A 21,126-nucleotide genomic window follows, 5' to 3' on the forward strand; every position below is an offset into this window, starting at 1 on the left:
TATTTGAATATTACCATGTAAAGAGGTGGTCTTTGTAAAGAGGTGGACTTTATAAAAGGTGACTATGAAGTGGTCTGATCACCAAGTATACCTTAACTATCTTTTAGAACCTAATTACAATGTGGTCTTTGTACAAATTGTAAAAGGTGGTCTTTAAGAGGTGGCCACTAAACAAGGGTTTTACTCTTGGGTGACAATTTGCCATTTCCACTTTCCATTTCTGGTTTCCATTTCCACTGTTCATTCCAATTGCCTACTGTAGGTTAAGCTTACCCAAACCCCCTTTTAGAGTACATGACTACACCTCCTTATCCTGTGTGGTAGCTACAATGACAGAGACTTAGCTATAAGTGATATAGCTATAAACATTGTGAATGTGAAGAATATAAAGTTCCAGGAAAAGTTTAGTCCCCAGGTCTCGGATTCTTGGTCCTCAGGTCCACTGTTTATGCCAACTCCAATTTACACATTCTTATTGTCGTTACAGAATGCAAATATTCCGTTCCAGTACCGAGATATGACCTGTAAAGTGACGGAATGTAGTTTGCTCCCACATGCCCTGTTTTCGCAGGCCCGGTCACATTTGCTCATAGTTCTTGTTACGCACAGCTATACACAGTCTTGGGAGTAACGCGCTACTTATGTAACGCGTTACGTAATATTATTACTTTTGTGGTAACAAAGTAATATAACGAAATACGCTATAAAAACAGGTAATATAACGCAAGCTACTTTACTTACAAATGTAACGCGCTACCTAAGTAATATAGTTACTGTAACGAGTCTAATATTACGTAATATTATTACTACAAGTAACGAAGTTACTAATCTCGTTAGTTATCATCTGAGTAATGCCTAGCCACAGTGAAGTAACGAGGCCTACTGAATGAAGCTTATTCACCAGCTTCTTACTTATAACCAAAATTTGCATATTGTCCAACAGCGCAATCATGTCACGTGATAAGGTGGTAGTTTCACACGTGACAGCTTAAGGCTGTGGACACAAAGTAATATAATATGTAATATTATTACAGTTACTTTATTTTATAGGTAATATGTAACTGTAACTAAATAGTTCAGTTGCAAGTAATATGTAATATGTAACTAGTTACTTTTACAAAGTAACTTGCCCAACACTGGCTATACAGTAAATTAAAGTAGCCACATAACTATTTTAAAATTGGCATGAAGCGCGCGTTTCTCAGTATCTATTAATTAAATTCCTCACAGATCACACGAGGTAATACGTGAAGGCATTGGTTGGATTGTTTACACAAGAAGGTCGCCTTTTCAAAACATGTTGGTGTTTACCAGGCACGCCTCCAGCAAGCGGGACTGGTGCTGTAAACAACCTGTTACGGTAAACAGACTTGTTTATCGTATGGTCCTGCGTCCTTACACTCCGTTACGACTGTGATTACTTCACCACGACTGAAGAAGTTCAGTGAGGATTCTTCGTTTACGATTACGTGTCAGTCGGCAGTTCCCATTGGGACCCACGTGTGTTCAATTCTCAGAGGAAGGACGCGAGAAGAATGGGGTCCCGATTGCTACTGGGTGAGTCACGCACATTGTTGCTACACTTTTAAATACAACATACGTTAGCAGTGAATGGATGGTACTGTATTAGCTACGGTAGCTATATTCTGGCTACTTGCATCAGCCGGTGTTATTTAAACAGCTGATAATGTTTCATACGGCTTCTTTAGGCGCTTGCATGTGATCAAGTGTATCTTGCTTTGTTCTGTAGTAGCCTTTTTATGCATGGTGATTTTTCGAAGTTTATGATTAGAGGTGACTTTATACCAGTTTAAGAAACAGGAGATGTAGCTATCAAGCTCAAAGTTAAGGTGATAGTTACATAAGCCAATTAACTGTGTTGTGACAAAGCCAACATCAAAATATTTACATTTCATGAATAAAGGTTGATTTGTGCAAGAGTTTAGAGTGCCAGAGTGATGATTAAAGGTGGTGTGATAATATTGCATGATGGCTAGATGTGGCCACATTTTGGTAGAAGAGGTCATTTCATGTGGTAATGTTATTATGTGAGTGTGGTGACTGTGTATAGTTGTGTACTGGTCCTCAAAGTATAGGTGATGTTAGAGGTAAAATTAGTGGTTGTATGTGGTGGCAGACTACAGGGGTACAGATCAAAGGGTTTAAGTGAAGCCTCCTGTAGCCTCTGGGATAAATGCAGTTCCTCTGATGTATTATGATATGGCTTAGTGTTGAAGACTTGCATATTGGCTGGGACACTGGAATGGCTAGTAAGTTTAGAGCAAAAGTGAAAACCATTTCATTTCAATAATTGATATTTTCTCGGTAATCAGTGATTTGTAAGCACGGTTTTATGTACTTGAAGTCGTGTGCTAGTCCTTCTCCAACTAGTTTGACACCTTACATAAGTTGAAGCAGAGCACATTACAGAGCTCGAGACTTACTATTATCTCGATAGTAAAATTGTTATCTTTATCTCAATAGTTCATATAGCTAGTATTAATCTAAAATATTTCCTAGCCTTATTAGTAAGGACTCTGGTAGCAAAATATTATTGTCTGTTATGAAAACTTGTGTAGTTCTTTGCAAAAAAAAGTGCACTGGAGCTTTGGCCAAGGGGGTTGACTGGCCTGGTATTAACTAAGTTATTTACTCTGCTGTTCATTTGAGTGTTCAATAAAGCACTTCTTCACAAACGGAAATCTCAAAGTAGAAAATTTTCAAATGGTGACTCCTTTATTTTTTTGCTTTGCACAATGATTTTCTAATAGAGTATGATGGCTTTTGAGAATATATAGGTGTTGTGGATTCGTAATTTAATTTTGAATTTCAAGACAAGATGGCGTGAGACAACAGCCAGCATTTAAACATTACTTATGCACATATAAATGGGTTGGCTGTGTGGTAATGATAAAATCTATGTCTTGTTAAGTGACAACAATTTTGTCTTGATAATCAATATATGTCAATAATGATGTAACATCATAGGACTGTTTTGTAAACACAATTTTACATATATTTAATTTAATTTTATATTTTATATAATTTTATCATGCCTCCCCAACTAGTTTAACACCTTTCCACAGACTTTACCATCCGACTATGTATAGATTACAATTACTCACTATTATCTTGATAAGCAAATTCATTATCTTATATATGATAGGTGATATAAGTATCTAGATAATCTTTTTATCTAAATTATCTTCCAGTCCTAATGTAATTATTATAGTATAGAATTTCCTTATCAGGGAAATCTTACTAATTGCTTGCAGTGTTGAACAAATCTTTTTTGTGGACTAAAAAATTCTTGTTCTAAAGTAGTTTTCTGAAGGTACACTCCCTGTTTGTATAGGCTGTCTGAAGTGAAGTAGCGGGCGTTACTATTCAGTGGGCTGGACTACTGGACTGACATATTTTTGGTTTTTACACATTCTATGGTTGGATTTATTATGGAATCTTGCTAGTAAGCACCCTTAGGGCACTTGCAGCCCACATCTAAACGCTGAAGACGAACAGTGGAATATGCAAAAACTGAATTTACTACCATTCATTATGCCACTATCATGACGGCACTTATCCCTTACCCTGGTGTGTGGTAATGCTGCAGGCAGTGCAGGGAATGTGACAGCATTAGTTAACCAGCAATCAACTTGCCTGTAGACTTAGAGCAAGCTTGAGGAACAAACTAGTCTCGCTTGTCTTGCTGCTATAGACTTCTCAGTGTTTCAGTGCAGGGGCTTATCAATTAAAGATTATAGCTAAGTGCCCGTGCTGAAAATGGAATTGGTAAGCTCCTGCACTGAACTAGAGGTCTGGCCATGCGAGACTAGCTTGTTCCTCAAGCTTGCTAAGGATATCTCGAAGGATATTGTCTACTGGCAAGTTGATTGCTGGTTAACTATTGCTGTCACATTCCCTGCACTGCCTGCAGCATTACTACACACCAGGGTAAGGAATAAGTGTTGTATAATAGTAGCGAAATTATTAAGAGACAGTTTTCGCATATTCCACTGTTCATCTTCTTCGTTTAGAAGTGGGCTGCAGATGCCCTAAGGGTGCTTAGCTACTAGCAAGATCCAATAAATCCAACCATAGAATGTACAAAAACCTCAGTCCAGTAGTCCAGTCCAGTGTTCCAGTCCAGTAGTCCAGTCCACTGAATAGTAACCCCCTGAAGTAGCTATCACTTACAAGACTGATCATGTCTACTACAATTTTACGAACAGTTACTGCATGCAGGTGACAAACATGTGATTATGTTTTAACAGATCGGTAACTGTATCATCAAAAAGCATGGTTTGTGTATCATTCTTTTTCTAGAGAATTGTGCTGAAAAACAATAAGTGAAGTAGTGCATGCTATAATGAAAAATTAAACAAATTTAATTGCTTTGTCACTCATTAAAAAGTCACAAATTGCTGAAGCTAGTTATACTGTCTTGTTTATAGTTTGCTTAATGCAATGGACACTGTTTGTTTTGCGTTGCAATAGATTCAACTTGGCTGGCATGTATGAGTGAAAAATAGGACTACAACTTTGATGAATATATGGTACATGGCAATGCATGCATTGTAAGTCCCAATCCAGATGTTTCATTCTTCCCTATTGTTTTTTTAATGTTGGGTTACTTATACTGTGGTGATAACATTCCTTTACTGACCACAACATAGCTGTGTATGTGTGTGGACTTTGTTTACCATTTTGCAGTATTATTAGTATGTCAATTATCTTGATATATTCAAAGGCACTGCTCGGGTTTAACTTGCGTATTGCCTGGGAACATGGGAAAGTGGTTTATTCATTTCTTTGATGCTCAACCAGTTCACAGATATGATGCACTTTGACTCGTTATATTGAGCAACACAGAGCGTTACATTTGGTTGTTTTTTATTTAGTTTTATTTTGAAGGTTTAACTAGGCAGAATGTAGCTGAAAAATTTTAAATAGTTAATGAACGATCACTAAAATTATTTGGGCAATGAGTGGATCATGTATGTTTACCCACCGTATGTCAGCCATTGGACAGACCACGGAACAACAAAAGTAAACTACATTGAATACTTCATGCACTTGACTTACTGTTCCAAAAACAAAGTTAGTAGGTTTACAAAATGGTAAACTTAGAAACTCAATCCCACAACTGTCTAGAATTGTGCATGAATAGCTTTCTTAGGACTAGTAGTCCATGCTATTATATAAAATCATGATCGATCATCAAACAAACAGTTAGTTAGTTCTTTCACTTATTAGGTGAGCACACGGTGAGTGATATATATAATCACTCATACATATCACAACTACTTGAGATTGGCTGTATATATATCCTTAGTGCAAGAGCCTGTGGCCCTTGGGTTACTGGGTGTATATATCAGCAATTCCCTTGTAGCCATCCTATACGTAACTTACAATTAGCAGCAGTATAACTATAGCTGGTTGAGCTATTATGTGTATTAATTTGCATCTCAATAATTATGTGATCCCATCTGATAAAACTGCCTTTCCGTATATCCTAGTTTGATAATTCATAAATTCCATGCCTATTACAATTATACTTGAAACATTCCCATTATTGCTCTATGCAAACACTTAAATTGATAAGGTTTAAAGATGCTACCTCATTTACAAGACAAGGTATGTTTTGCAATACGTTATAATGCAACACCGATGACAAATTAGAGAATGGAAAAAGGTGTGTAAGACAGTACCGTGCAGATTTATTTTCTCTGCTACACAATATATATCTAATTTGTCTTACTGTGATAAAATATGATAGCAATAACCACGATACGTAATATACAAAATATTACTAAGTTATTGCACAATGCTATATAGTTGTAGCTAATGTTTACAGCTTATTGACTCATCCTGTTTGTTATTGTATGGCCTAATATATTTCGAGGGGCAAAGTTTTTGAGATTATAATGTACTAGACTATATGAAAGTCTAAATATTACAAGGATAAAGTTTTCATTGTTAACCCTAAAACCTTGAAATCAGCAAAAAAAATTCTCCCTCAAAATATTTAGGTTACATGGTGAGTTCATCTTGACTTTATTTTACACATTGTGAATTGAGAGTGGAGATACTCGGGGATTTCATTGTGCATGTATTATTATATAATTTTAATGTAATAGACAGTACATACCCTACAATGTACATAATATTTAGGAACGTAATTTTTTCTGATAAGCAAAACATTGAGGATCACTTGCTTTTTCACTGCCAATGGGATAAAGTAAATCATAAAATTTTTGGATGAAAATTTCATGTACAGCCAGTAAAAATAACGGTGAAATTATGATCCTTGAAATTTTGTATACGGTATGACTTACTGTATCTTAAAATGTAGAATTAAAATTTTATGTATGCAATAAGATTGTTAAGTTAACAACTCAAATGTTGTACATATGTACATACATATAAATGTGTTTTTCATTTGTTTTGCTATTGTTATTTTAAATTTTATTATACAGTGATAAGCATTGCTAGCATATTAGCATTATCAGAAGAGACTAGTATTTTATCCGCCACTTATTCGTCACTAAATGTTGGTAAGTCAAGTTTATAAAAGACTGTATCATGATCTTATAATACATGTAGCTACTGTAACTGTGGCGTCATCTATAATGTATAAAGAATTGCTTGACTAAATCTATGTATGTACCAAATTCTACCAATGGCATGGTTGGTTGTCACAAAGCTACTAATGCTCCAGTATTTTTAAGCTACAAACTGTACTCTAGTGAAATTGCTGCATTCGTATCTATATAATAAAGAACTTAGGACTGAAAGCCAAAGCGAAAATAATGCTATAATTGCCATACAGAACATTTTATGTGACCACAGTGCTATATTGAGGTAGTTATAGCACTGTGAAGACATTTTGATTAGTTTCGTGGTGCCCAACCCTAAAATGGAGACAACAAGGATGAGTAACTGGAGAAGAAAGCACCCCAGAGGGGTCTTCAAGGTACGTCTATATCCAGAGCGAAGTCGATTGTCTCACTGGAGGCTGCTTGCCAAATCTCGAATACTTTTGCTCGTATTTTGCTCAAGCCCCAGCTTGGAGTTTTTAAAATCAATGAAGTTGCTGTACAAATCAATTTATTTGCTCAAATATATGACCATCTCAGCAAAAAAACAACCTAGCTCACACTTGAGATTGTTTGTTTTCTCACCATTATTCATAGTGTCCAAAAATGGATTACCAAAGTGTCAACCTGTTGTTGTGAGAAGTTATAGTGCTAAGACAATGAATAAATAAACAAATAAATAAGGATTTGGACAGTGATGATTCTGATAATAACTTACAGGTACTACTTACATTTGCAGACAACTTCCATTAGCATTGGTCTATGTAGTTAGGATTTGGCTTGAAATGTTCACCATGGATTGGCACATCAGCCAAGGTATAGTTTTAGCCCTATAGGCCCTTGCACACACATGTACGAAGGCATGTTAAGTGAAGAAATGTATGTCTACTGCATCGTAAACGATCACAGGTGACATGAATACAGTTGGGGGTTACAAAGATATTAATTTTGAACTTTCCATTAGCTGGCGAACAAGATGGTCAATTGATTTGAACTTGCTTCCCGAGTAAAGGCTCAATGAAACAGCAACTAGGTTTTCCTTTGCTGAGATGGTCACATATTATGCGCTAAGTGTAACTCACATACTCACAAACAAACAATACATATCTACAAAAATGTGTATCATACATCACTTCTAAACAATAATAATAATATTGCTCTAGAATAACCTAAAAACTATTACATATAATTGTTTTATTGGAATAAAACACCATCAGCAGAATTAATGGTACATAGTTATTGGTATCTGAAGCCCAGAGTTGAGACCTCCATAGCATAGTCACAGTGTTTCACATGTTGAAGGGCACACACAGAGTCAGAAAGAGTTAAGTTGTAAACAAGTATCCTACATAAACATTCCACACCACAGTGTGGAATTCCATCACAAGGTCACACACATAAAATCACACATTGTGGTCATTGTAAGGTGGGTTGGTATAGTTATGTAAACTAGCTAAGTTGTAAACAACTTCATGCAGAGCTGAACCTATAATTTTGTACAGGCTGACTACTTAGTTGGGGAAATTGAAAACAGTGGAAATGGAAAGTGAAAATGGACAACAGAAATGGTCAAATTGTCATATAAATGTACCCTAGATGTCTAAGGCATACTGACCTCTTTATGGCCACCTTTATAAAGACCACCTCTTCACACTGATAAAAAGCTAAGTTCCAAACATCTATTTTATGACTTTATTAAAACAGCTAGGTCAGCTAAAAAGGCTAGACTCTTCAGAGCATCATCTCCTTATGGAACCTAATTTCTGTTGATACAGTAGGTCGTAGTGTATTAGTCACATTTCTCTTGCATGGGCTATTTTTGTATGACATTTTGGTACTAACTATAAGCAGTGATGGTAGATGACTTGAGTGAAGTGTGGACCAAAATTATGGGAGATGACATTGATCTCTTTCTATAGTCATGCCTTTCTATAGTCATGCCTTTCTATGAGTCATGAAATACATGTTTGAAGCTTATCAAATATTACCATGCAAAGAAGTGGTCTTTGTGAAGAGGTGGTCTTCATAAAAGGTGACCATTAATGAAGTGGTCTAATCAATTAGATCTCAAGTATGCCTTAGTTATCTTTAGAACCTAATCACAATGTGGTCTTTGTACAGAAGTGGTCTTTGTAAAAAGGTGGTCTATAAGAGGTGGCCGCTAAGTGAGGTTTTTACTCTAGGATACATATATATATAAATCGACCATTTTCTGTTTCCAGTTTCAATTTCCGGTTTCCAGTTGTCCACTTAGTTGCTCAAGACCCAGAGGAGGTTGTCATCTAACACCTCATGATCTGAAAGAAAAGTTCAGCACATTCAACCTTGACACCACAGTATCAATGTAAAGTATTGTTACGGTTGCAGAGCCCCTCTTTCAGCTGCCCAACACTTTGTGTGGCTTTTATAACCAAGAAGCAAATGCTACATATTAATAGAATTCCACATTATTCATGAGAATGTCCTCCTTTTGTGTCCCATTTTGTTTTGCTAACAGCCCATGGTGTCGATTTGCAGTAATGCAATGGCTTCCCTACATTTTTAATGGGAATTGTCCGTATTTTCTGTGGTGACTGGATTGATTTCAAAGGCATATTTCGTACTGCTCTTCGTTTGTAACACTGTGAAATGGGCTGAACATAGCTGAAATCGAAGCGTAATGGCTATGTCATTTTCGAGCCAGTAATGGATAGTTGGAGCACATTCAGTTGAAAACATCTTTGTGCGATCCTTTCTTTTGATGTGGCATGCATGGGTTCACCAGTCATAATAATGTTACAAACATGTTAACAAACAAGTACGTATATGGAAAAATTAAGAATTTAAAGTTTGATTTGGGATTGTAGGAAAAAGTAGGGAAGCAAAGGAAGGTTGCCTACACCTGTAGATGTATTAGTGGGCATTTAATCCCTAATTCAGTTGTGGGTACATACTCTTAATCAGGGATTTAATGTCCACAAGTATATCTGCAGGTGTAGGCGACCTCCCTTGTTTCCCAACTTTTTGTTCTACAACCTGTAATTGAACTTTAAGTTCTTTATTATTATTATTGTAAGAAGTTCTTTGAGTATAATATTAATGGCAATACTGTGTGAAACTAAAACATCAGCCTGTAAATAAGATGATGCATTCTAAATGTAAAATTACAATTTATGTGGTTGATTATTTACAATTTATGTGGTTGATTATTTACACTGTATTGTATAATAAATTTTGTGAATGAAAAGTCACATTCTTGGTGAAAATGTTGGTATATTGCTTTCAGGAACAACTTATCATGTTTCTACAAGTACTGTAATTCCCATTGAGTCTTCTGTTATTCCAGAAAGAACAACGTCAGCTGGTGAGTGTAATGTGTAATAGATGCAGTATGAAATCCTTAATGATGTATACATGGTGGGGTAAATCGTTTCATTACACTTTATTACATTACAGAAATTACACCTACTGTTCAAGTTCCTTCAAGTACTGTAATTCCCATTGAGTCTTCTACTGCTATTCCAGAAAGAACAGCATCAGCTGGTGAGTGTAATGTGGTACAGTATGTGGCTCTTATTGATGTAGTGTAAATGCAATGGTTTGTTTGCCTATTTGTTATGTGGTATATTATTGCTGTGAAACTGTTCTGTTATAGTACACCTCACTAATGTGTAATAGTGTGTACTACTTAATAGCTAATCAGATGTTATTATGTAGTCACATACTTACAAGAACCACAACTTTGCATTTTTGGTCATCAGTCTCATCGCAGTACTGGAGACAACTTGACAGGCATGCAAACAAATAGTGATGGTGTATGGGGAGTGCCTTTGAGGCCAAGATACTACGTCTTGAGGCTCAGCTATACTTAAGAAATGTTTGTCTTGTTTGTGTCACTTGTAGTTGTAGGTTGGGAGCCTGGGTTGGATTAGTTTGAAGCTTGTAATAAACAAATGTAATATGTGACCCGGTCTGAGAAAACTGATCTTATCACCTATTTAAAGGTACCGAGAAATGCCAGTTGTAAGTATTTAGTGTGTTGTAGCTTGCTAATGGTTGAAGCTATATATGTGTACCAAATTTTCACATGTTTTACACCAATACCTTACCTTGAAGACAATCCACAGTACAAGTAGCCAACACTCAAGTTTCCCGTCATTTTAGATAGTTTTTAACTCAATGTTGACTGTAACTGGGTGAGGTCCAAAAGGGGTTGGAGGCGAGGGCCAGAGGCGGGCAAGGGACTGTTTTAAAAAATTAAAAAAGAAGGCATAGGAATGAACTAGGCCAAGTTATAGGCCATTCAGGTCTAAAAACTAGCTAAAATGAAAGGACGTTTACAGCTCAGGTGTGTATTCAACAACACGGGACTGTACTGCCATATACAGCCAACCCCAGGCTGGCCAGAGCTCCATCAGGGCCCCAGACCACTTGTATGAATCGTCACTGTGCTTAGGAAAAGCAGCCGGCAAAAGCAAGTCTGATTTTGGTGATAAAGTTTGATAGTTTAGTTTTATAGCTTTGTGTTATTTGTGAAAAATTAAATCTGCTGTCATTATGGATGAACAATGTACATATGATTTTACGGTACTGGGCTTTGCAGTGTGAGGACACTGATTTCCTTTCTCCAACCCCTGTTGTAATTGTGCTTGTAGTTTAGTTGTAGAGTAATTTGCATTGTAGCTGTAGTTAATTTTGTGTTTAATCACGAATTACAAATTTAAAAAAAAAGTCTGCTGTCATTGGCGATCTCAGACCTGTAATAATATTACTAGTTACAGACCTCAGAGTAATATGTAATAATGTAATTTTTTTCTGGGAGTAGTATGTAATTGGAGCATGTTACATTGTGAAAAGTAACAAGTAATATGTATGTAACAAGCCTGGTAACAAGTTACGTTTTTAAAGTAACGATGCAATTCTGGGTATGTATATGCCAAGATATAAGTTGTTTTGTTTTCCACTGTGTGCCTTCTCACGAAACTCACTTTATTCTTTACAATATAAATGTCTTAGCGAAAAGCATTTATTACTATAAAGGCATTGGAGTTAATCCTAGACCTGCACCAAAAATATTACATAATACTCTAAGCAGTTAAGTATTCTAATATGACAGTCGGTTCAACACAAACAAAGCATGGAAGCCATTCAAAATAGAGACCAATGTTAAAGTGACATCTCACAAGAGTCTGTTTGTAGAGAAAACTTGAGCTACATTCCTGTCAAAACCACGAACAAACAGCCAAAGTGTTAGCGCATAGAACTGTTAACCCAAAGGTCCTGGGTTCGATTCCTGCCCATGACAACATTTCAGTGCCACCTTTTTGTGACACACTTTTTGATATGTCAGCTGTTGATGACACTCGGCAATCTGTGCATGTATTGAAGCGAAATGAAATGCTCACCATCTGGCTATGTTGCAAAGTTTATTGTAAGCTTCTACTTGTGTTGCTTCGTCCACTATAGCACGTTGAAGGCCATGATGTAGCTGCATTCTATTGCTAACCACACGATAAACAGCTCAGCTGGTAAAGCACCTCCCTGAAGTTGTTGCAGTTACTGCTGTGTATAGGGTGAGGGTTTGAATCCCAAAGCTTTTTTTTTTCGTTTTATATACCTTTTTGGTACATACTTTTCTAACTCAACTTTATTTCTCATTGTAAGTTCATAGTACTCTGGTATTGTTTCACAGCACATGGACTGTTGGAAAAGTATATAGTAACACATTGATAGGTGTAGAGCAGGCATAAGCAGGGTACATGTTTGTTTGTCTGGCTGTTTGTCCTGTGTGTTCTATTAGAGTAAGTGCCTTCTCTTCAATTCTTTGTAATGTTACCTATTTACCTAAATTATAAAAACAATTATCTAGGAAGTGTACACTTGTGTGTAAAGTTAATTTTGCTCAAACCTTTGCTTGCATTATAGCTACAACAAATAGTACTGCTTTAAATATATATTCTTTGTTGACCACGTTATTAAGAAGTTCTTTGAGTATAGTATCAATGACAATACTGTGTGAAAACTAATAGTATCAGTATAGTGATATTATGCCAGTAGTATAATATAAGATGATGCATTCATATAATGTGACAGGATTTTGGAAAATCACCCGTATGGGCGCATTGTTGATTAACATTTTAATATTTTAAAGCATTGTTACTCACCAGCCTTTGCAGCTATGCATATGGATTTTTCACCAATGATGGAGCAATTCGTAACCTTTAAGAGCACCTGGTCTCCAAGGTAATCCTTGTAGAGTTTCCATAGGTTTTTCACTAGTGTTGCTGTGCTGTATCACGAGTTCTCAAAAAGGGGCGTAGGGTGGGCAAGAGATAGACTACAAAATGGATGAGGTCGATAACAAAACAGCTCGTCAGAGGCAGGAAATAGGCTGAAATCGATGTACATCACATATCCAGCTCCCTGCTCATCTGTCCAGAGTGTATGAACCCCCCTAAGCACTTCTCTGTTGTTCACACACCTGTACAGACGTCTGGCGTGGTTATACAGGCTGCCAGAAAACAGTCCACCAAAAGCGGACCGGATAATTTGAAGGTGAGTTTGATGTGGAGATTGTTAGCCTGATAACGCAGCAACTTCATGCTGGTGTTATTTCAGTTTTGGCTCTTGCGCCCGTATTCAAAATCCAGTCACAAATGTTGTTGTTAACTATTAAACAGATTTGCACCAAACTTGGTATGTAATTGTGCCGCAATGTGTTCTAAAAGTGTACCAAAGTTCACGACAATCAAGGTACACATTTGCATTTTATAAATAGTTTTGTAAAGTGTGCGAAAAGAATAATCTATGTAAGCCCCCAAAAAATGAAGAAATTAAGCTGAATTTTTGAAGGCTTATATTTCATGCGTGTACTAGGTAATCTTGCTCAAATTTGGTATGTGGGGTGCTGAAGGTGGAGAGCATTTGCAGTGTAAAAATTATTCTAATTCAAGAAATGAGCATGGAGCTATGTATGCAGAAAAATTGCGTTTTGTTTCTTCCTGTAAATATACTCACAGTGTGGTGTGCCGGCTTTCTTGGCTACACGACACACTACCGTGTGTCTTGATTGTGGTTGATATTTATGTACACTTTAGTTGGCAAATTTTGTGAATGATAAGTGGTAAGTCATCTCATTATATTACTTACAGAAATAACAACAACTTATCAAGTTCCTACAAGTACTGTAGTTCCCATTGAGTCTTCTACTGTAATTCCACAAAGACCAACGTCAGCTGGTGAGTGTAATGTGTAATAGATGCAGTATAAAACCCTTAATGATGTATACACAGTAGGGTAAATCATTTCATTACACTTATATTATATTTTATTACAGAAATTACATCTACTGTTCAAGTTCCTTCAAGTACTATAGTTTCTATTGTGTCTTACTCCTCAGTTATTCCAGTTCCAACTTCACCTGGTAAGTGTGAACTTGATGGTAATAGATACAGTATTATGTCTTTTAGTGATGTAGTGTAAATACAGTGGTTTATTAATTTAATTTATTGTACAGTGTAGTATAGCTGTTCTGTTACAACGCACCTCACTTTGCTGTGTATTAAAGTGACTACAGCAAATGCATGCAGCACTGATATCGAAGTTCTTTTAATTCTCTTCAAGTACCATTACAATAAAACATTTCTCACAGTCTTTATTTCATAACAGTTCATCCTAAAGTTTACATTTTTATTGCAATCTTTTTCAGACTGGGTCACATATACTGAACATTTGATTGCTATATTAATACATGCTTGTAATGTTCATAGCGCTATATATTTCTACTTCCTTATAATAAGATTTTTCCAAGATTCAAAGGCATAATTATATTGATGCAATACTTACTGTATGTATTTTGAAGGATGCATCATGGGCAATTGGAAACAGTGGAAATGGAAAGTGAAAATGGAAAATGGAAATGGTCAAATCATCATATGTAACCGAATTTTGGAAAACCGTCGATATACGCACAGCAGTACCTTTGTAATAAAACGCATTTAAAAACTATGGGTAAAAAATGCAAGCTCCAGAAAAAAATTACGCAAGCTTTATTGCCTCACTGGTGGGCGAATTAAGCCGCCAATGGATAAATCCTGGACATCATCGTTTTCGCTTGTCCATAGGGAGTACAAAGATCTTTGTTTCAACTCCATACACAAAACGATTCCAAAGTTACAGACGTTTGTTTACATTGCGGTGATGAAAGAATTTACCGATGATCGTTATTCCGTAAATTTGAATTCCTTCTCGAAAACAGAAGCATGCCTGGGGAAAAAAACTATACCTTGGTGGATGCACAAATTCATGGCGAACACAATGAGCCAAGATTCAATTCCGTACGTCGTTGTATCAGTACGTTATGATGGTTTATGTAAGCGCCTGTAGATTCTTTTCTCGATAGCTTCTGTACATGTCAAATTATTTGCTCGTCCGGCTGTCTAGTGCTGTGTTTCCACCGCTGCTTAACTTAGGAAGCTGAAACTTGGCTAGTCCATTCCTCTGTCCCTGTAGAAAACAAAGAACAAATAAAATGCGTTTTGAAAATTGTGCCGATATCGACAGTTTTCTAAAATTAGGTCATGTATATATGTATCCTAGAGTGAAACCCTTGTTTAGTGGCCACCTCTTAAAGACCACCTTCTTAAGAGACCACCTCCATACAAATACCACATTGTAATTAGATCTCGAAGATATTGAGCTGATTTTATAAGACCATTTCATGGTCCACTGAAAGACCACTCTCTTATAAAGACCACCTCTCACATTGTAATAATAGCTATAAGATTTCAAGCATCTATTTCATGACTTTATCAAAACAGCTAGACTCTTATGGTCCTAGGGTAAAACCTCTAAGTGTCACTTTTAAAGACCACCCATGCACAAAGACCACTTCTATACAAAGACTACATTGTATAGGTTCTAAAGATAGGTTCATGGTCATACCTTTTATAAAGACCACATGGTAATATCTGATATGCTTCAACCATGTATTTCGTGACTCATAGAAGAGGTCATTGTCATCTCCCATATATTGGTTCACACTTCACTTAATCATCTACCATTATCGCTTATTTTGTACCAGAATGTGTCAAGTCATTAGTCCATGCAAGTGAAATGTGGCTAGCACACTACCACCTACTGTATTAACAAAAAATGAGAAAGAGACGATGACCTGAAGAGTGTAGTATTTTTTAGCTGACCTAGCTGTTTTGATAAGCCCTGAAATAGATGTTTGGAACCTAGGTATTATAACAGTGTGGAGAGGTGGTCTTTGTAAAGAGGGTGGTCTTATAAAAGGTGACCATGAATTGGTCTAATAAGGTTAGTATGCCTTACCCATCTTTGAGATCTAATTACAAAGTGGTCTTTGTATTGAGGTGGTCTTTATAAGAAGGTGGTATTTAAGAGGTGGCCACTATACAAGGGTTTTACTCTAGGGTACATTTATATGACGATTTGACCATTTCCGTTTTCCATTTCCACTTTCTGTTTCCGGTTTCCATTTCCACTGTTTCCAATTGCCCATGCGTCACTGCTGTGGCTACTGGCATAATTATATTCAAAAGGAATACACGCATTTTAGATGTGACCGGATCTGCAAGAACCCCATATGTTAATGCATTTTTCGAATTCCATCTTATTACTTTTCTTTATCTAGATAGCCAAAGGGACAGTTAACTGAAGTTTCAGCTTTAGAAGGCAAGAATTTTCAAAGTTACAGTGCTACAAAGTTGTAGCAGCAGAGAAATCAATTTGTACAGTGACAATATGGAAAATAAACTACAGGTGCTTACATAAACAGTAATAACTTTTGAATGCAGTCCTTTACCAAGATACAACTTGTATCATTGGATTCTCCATTAACAGGTGAATCCATTGGTTTGTAAGTTTTGTCTTTCAGACATTTCCTAGAAGCTGGGCAAAGGTGAAAACATAAGAAAACAAATGATGAACTACTCCTCCAACGTATGACAAACTAGCACTGATATTACCTTCCATCATTGTGAAACAAGCGCTCAAAAAATTAACAGAATTTTTTTTTGGTTTTGTAAATAAATTTCACCTACAGTATTGCGATAATTGCATTCTACTGTAAAATTAGGCTTACGTTAACGTGTGGGATTCTTGCAGATCTGGTCACTTATTATTGTTTATGTTATTACTTTGTGTTCTATTCATCTGTTCTTGAAAGTATAATATTAATCATGTAGTAATTTTATGTAACTCACAGGTATCCCACCAACACCAACACCGATACCAGGTATGATCTTTATACATAATATTTGTGATCAGCTGAGCAAAAACTGGCCATTTTCGCACATTCCCCGAATTCAACATCTCTGTAATCTATTGTAACAAAAGAGTGGACAGCCAAAGTTTCAGCCTTTTATGATGACTGGTCTTGGAGTTATAGCGCTTGACAGTTGAACAGTGATAAACTCGATTTGTACAGCAACAATACGGGAAATAAATTACAGGCGCTTAGATAATCGATCATAACTCACGATTTAAACCAGCTACAAAGATGGGACTTGGCTCAATCTGTGCACCATGAACTGGCAAATCAATCAAGGTGTAGTGTTTTCCCTGTACTCCTCTGTGTTTACAAAGAAAAAGGCCATTCCAACAAAAAATGATGACAGTGAATGTCGTTTTTACCACATCATAAATAAACTTTCGATAACTCACGTATCCTTTGCTGTGCAAACACAAAACAAAGCTTTGCTTACACTCTGAATCCAGTAATGTATAGGTTTTATTAATTTGAGCCTAATTTCAGTGCGTACGGATGCGATTAAAGCATAATAATACGAGTGTTTTTACCCAGTGTGAAAATGGCCAGTTTTTGCTTAGCAGTTCACATTCATGTGTACCATAAGTGTATATCTAAACTATAATGTACTGTTGAAATTTAGAACAAAAAATTTGAGCACATGTTTTGTAATGAATGTAGGTGCTAATGGTAAAAGCCTTGGAATCATTGTATACCCCAAAACAAGAGTTTTATTTTAGTACTCCCAAGGAGATACATGATGCATTGGTATGCCTTGTGGTAGATTGGCAGTTCACTTTTATCTTTAACTCATAATTTTCAGTTCACCCTGGTCATATAAAAGACTTATAATGCCTAAAAATGGACACACCTATTTATGGGGAACCGTATGGTGTATGTTATGCCACTATAAGACTGCATTCTTAAATTATGTCCATTTTAGTTGATTTTCACTGTACAAGTTGACCTTTTTGTTGTTGCTACTTGGTAGTACTGTGGCTTCTAAAAGTTTCTACTTCTATAGCTGAAACCCTGGTTGACCATTCCATTGGCTATAGTAAATGGAATTGGAAAAATGCTTGAACATGTGGGGGTTTATGCAGATCTGGTTAGATACACGTGCTAAACAGTACTGATAATCAAAAATTTGAAACATTTGTTACATGTAAATGTATTATGCAGTGGTTTGTGATGAAGGAGATGTTCGTTTGGTGGATCGATCTACACCTTCTGAAGGACGTATTGAGATATGTAGCAGCAACACTTGGCTGGTAGTCTGTGATAATCCCTTTAATACTGAGCGTGAAAATCGGGATCGTCTTATTTGCAGACAGCTTGGATATGCTAATGTGTTACACAAGCTACGTGGACTACCTCAAGGATCAGCTTCATACTTACTTCAAGATTGGAATTGCACTGGAACTGAGTCAAATCTACTGGAATGTGCATCAAGTGATGTCACAGAGTTAGAATGTAATGTGGCTGGCGTTGCTTGTGAAAATGTTGTTGGTAGGTTTTCTATATAATCCTTGTAGTGTTCATGTATGATCCAAAGCACACACATGTACGCACTCACATATTTACTAATTTACAACTAGTACTATTAGTTTCCTCCATATGTAGATGGTTGCCGAATTTACCCATCATACCTCAACTTTGACAATGATGTGTGTGAAGAAACTTGCCCATCAGGGACATTTGGAGTAACAAATGGAACTGTGAATGATTTAACTACTGATCGGCTCAGGGCTTGTACTCCAAGTAAGTGAATTAAGATGATGACTTAAGAACTGCTATATATTATATTCAGGCTGTAATCTATGATAGCATGCGACACAATACCATATAGCCGGAAAGTTTGCAAGGAGGAAACTTTGGCAAATTTGTCGCAATATGATTTTGGTGATAATAAAGTTTGGGAATTTTACACATTTGTATTGGACAAACAATTGGCAGATTTTAACTCAGCAAAATACAGCCCACTTGCCAAAAAATGTGCCAAACTTTCCAGCTGTACAGTAATAGGTAAAATAGCATGTAACAACCATTAGTTAGTTTACAATAATCTAATCATGTTATAAGCTGTAATAAAACCTGATAAAAAGAGAATTTCTTTTTGTTCCAATGTGTAGTTTAAAATGTATCATGATAGTTTCTACATAAATGCCACAATAGTGAAAACTGACTCACTAAATTAAACAACAATCTTTGAGAATGCTTGGCTGTGTAGCTATTACATCCCTACACAAAGTGTCAGAGGTGTACGCAGGGACTTGTTGTGTTGAACAACAAGGATTTACAGTGGAACTTCAGTTATCGGAATCCCTTGGGACTAGGGGTGGTCCACAAGTCTGAAAAGTTCATACATATCTCTGAAACTGTGTGTAAATAACTTTAAAATAGCATAAAACAATCCTAAAAGTACCACTACACTAATAAAACAGTCGTTACTCTAAAAATCAGTCATTTCTTTAACTGAGAATCCGGTTGGGGTCCGGATAACTGTACTGTGATTTAGAATCCACTAAGAAAACAAGTAAAATTTAACCCTTAAACTTGTCAGAAAACTGGATTTAAACTTAATAAATGTACATTCCTTGCATGAAATGCTGTAACTTTTGAAGCAATGTCATATTGCTATGCAGTTTATGTGATTACACTCATGATGTAACAAGGATTAAAATGAAACCTAGGGTTTTATCCTAACACTAAATGGTGAAACCAAAATTAGCTATGCAAGTAACTTTTCAATAAGGAAACATGCAAACCCTTTACATACCTTTTTAAAATGATCCATAACTTGATGGCAGCTAATATCAGCTTGCAACAGATTTGCTGTTAAAGTTTTTTGTATTAGGCCATATACGAATCACGTGGGTAAACTTACAATCAAAATTAAACATGTGGCTAGAATTTTGAAACATGGAGATACGGCATACTGTTGTTCATTGCTTCATAACGAGTAAGCCGCTGTAGTTGCAGTGCTCATTTTACCTTCTCCTAGTAGCCCAGTGAACAGACTTTTAATCAGTGTGTTGTTGTATATAGGCTATAAGAATTATACTACTCCACGTAGTGTTGTCATGCACACCCATGTTGTGTAAGCACGCATTTAATTTTCCAATAGAGTTGTGGGTTTAAGGGTTAAGAGTGCATACCATATTTCCTTTTATAGAAGCCCAGGCGTTTTTTATAATTGTGACCGGGCCTGCGAAAATAGGGCATGGGGGTACAAATTACACCCCATCACATAACATCTCATATCTCAGTACTGCGATAGAATAGTTTCATTGTGTAACTTGTGTTGTAAAGCCAACTAAATGTTTAATAAGTGCTAAAAATTTCACAGCCACAAAGTCATGCAATACCACAATATGACACATCAAAGTTTGAATAATTAGGCAATTTTTATGTGCCCACATGCCCTATTTTAACAGGCCCAGTCACACAATTCATCAGTGAACCAGCTGAAAAATCTTGTTGCTCCTTGTGGCAGCTGCTATTGACAAACTTCTGACAAGTTACGGGTTTCAGTAGTTGTAGTAAGGCTTGTTCTACAAATTACTACTCCTTGTATTAAGGTAGCACCCCCTGGCCTTTTTTTGGACCAGGTATTTATTTGAATGTGCATGGATTTTATACGTGAAAATATGGTATGCATTTGGGAAATTATAACAATTATTTTAAGTATATCTAGTAGAGATTTCTGTATAATGTAAATACAAATATTTATTTATATTTTTATCTGCTTGTTTAGTTCCTGCTGGATTCTTCATATTGCTCAATGCTACACAATATGAGTTTGATGTTGATTGTAACAGTCCTAATGGAACAGCTATTTTTGAAGCATCTATCATCCTGGAAGATGTTAACAACATAAATATTGTTGGGGCCCGTTTTATTGGGACTCTGTCGCCATACTTTTTAATTAATGGATTATCCACGTTTAGCATCAGTAGTGGAAGTGCAGGGTTTGGCAGTGTTATTTCATTGACAATCTCACTTGCTCAGCCACTGAGTTGCAGTAGTGAAACTTCAGTGTTGGTAGTTCAGTTACAGACCACAGCATTTGACAGTTCAGGCAATATGTGTGAAGATATTTCAGATGTAATAATCTACAGTAGACCAAGTAAGTCCTATTAATACCTTATTATATGAAATATAATATATGCAATTCCATTTATTATCATACTATATATTGGTGATCATGAAGGTTAGGACTTTTTGGACCAAAAACATCTGCTAAAAACATAATACTTTCAAGGTGCCGCTGCAGTA

General features: G+C 36.2%; 1 protein-coding gene across 4 annotated transcripts in view; it reads left to right on the top strand.

The window, feature by feature from the left end:
* Positions 1-1,343: 1,343 nt before the first annotated feature.
* LOC136246606 (uncharacterized) overlaps positions 1,344-21,126 on the top strand; it is a 102,436-nt gene continuing 82,653 nt past the window's right edge. For 3 of the 4 annotated variants that reach the window (XM_066038128.1, XM_066038130.1, XM_066038129.1), the window contains exons 1-10: positions 1,344-1,557; positions 6,477-6,554; positions 9,862-9,939; positions 10,032-10,118; positions 13,727-13,813; positions 13,912-13,998; positions 16,807-16,836; positions 18,031-18,357; positions 18,472-18,609; positions 20,606-20,977. In XM_066038128.1, coding sequence (XP_065894200.1) covers positions 1,536-1,557; positions 6,477-6,554; positions 9,862-9,939; positions 10,032-10,118; positions 13,727-13,813; positions 13,912-13,998; positions 16,807-16,836; positions 18,031-18,357; positions 18,472-18,609; positions 20,606-20,977 — 1,306 coding nt within the window. In that variant the 5' untranslated portion in view covers positions 1,344-1,535. The remainder of the gene's footprint in view (positions 1,558-6,476; positions 6,555-9,861; positions 9,940-10,031; positions 10,119-13,726; positions 13,814-13,911; positions 13,999-16,806; positions 16,837-18,030; positions 18,358-18,471; positions 18,610-20,605; positions 20,978-21,126) is intronic. The other variant, XM_066038131.1, reaches the window with a different exon arrangement.

The sequence above is a fragment of the Dysidea avara genome, chromosome 2 (assembly GCF_963678975.1).
Source record: "Dysidea avara chromosome 2, odDysAvar1.4, whole genome shotgun sequence".
Lineage (NCBI taxonomy): Eukaryota > Metazoa > Porifera > Demospongiae > Dictyoceratida > Dysideidae > Dysidea > Dysidea avara.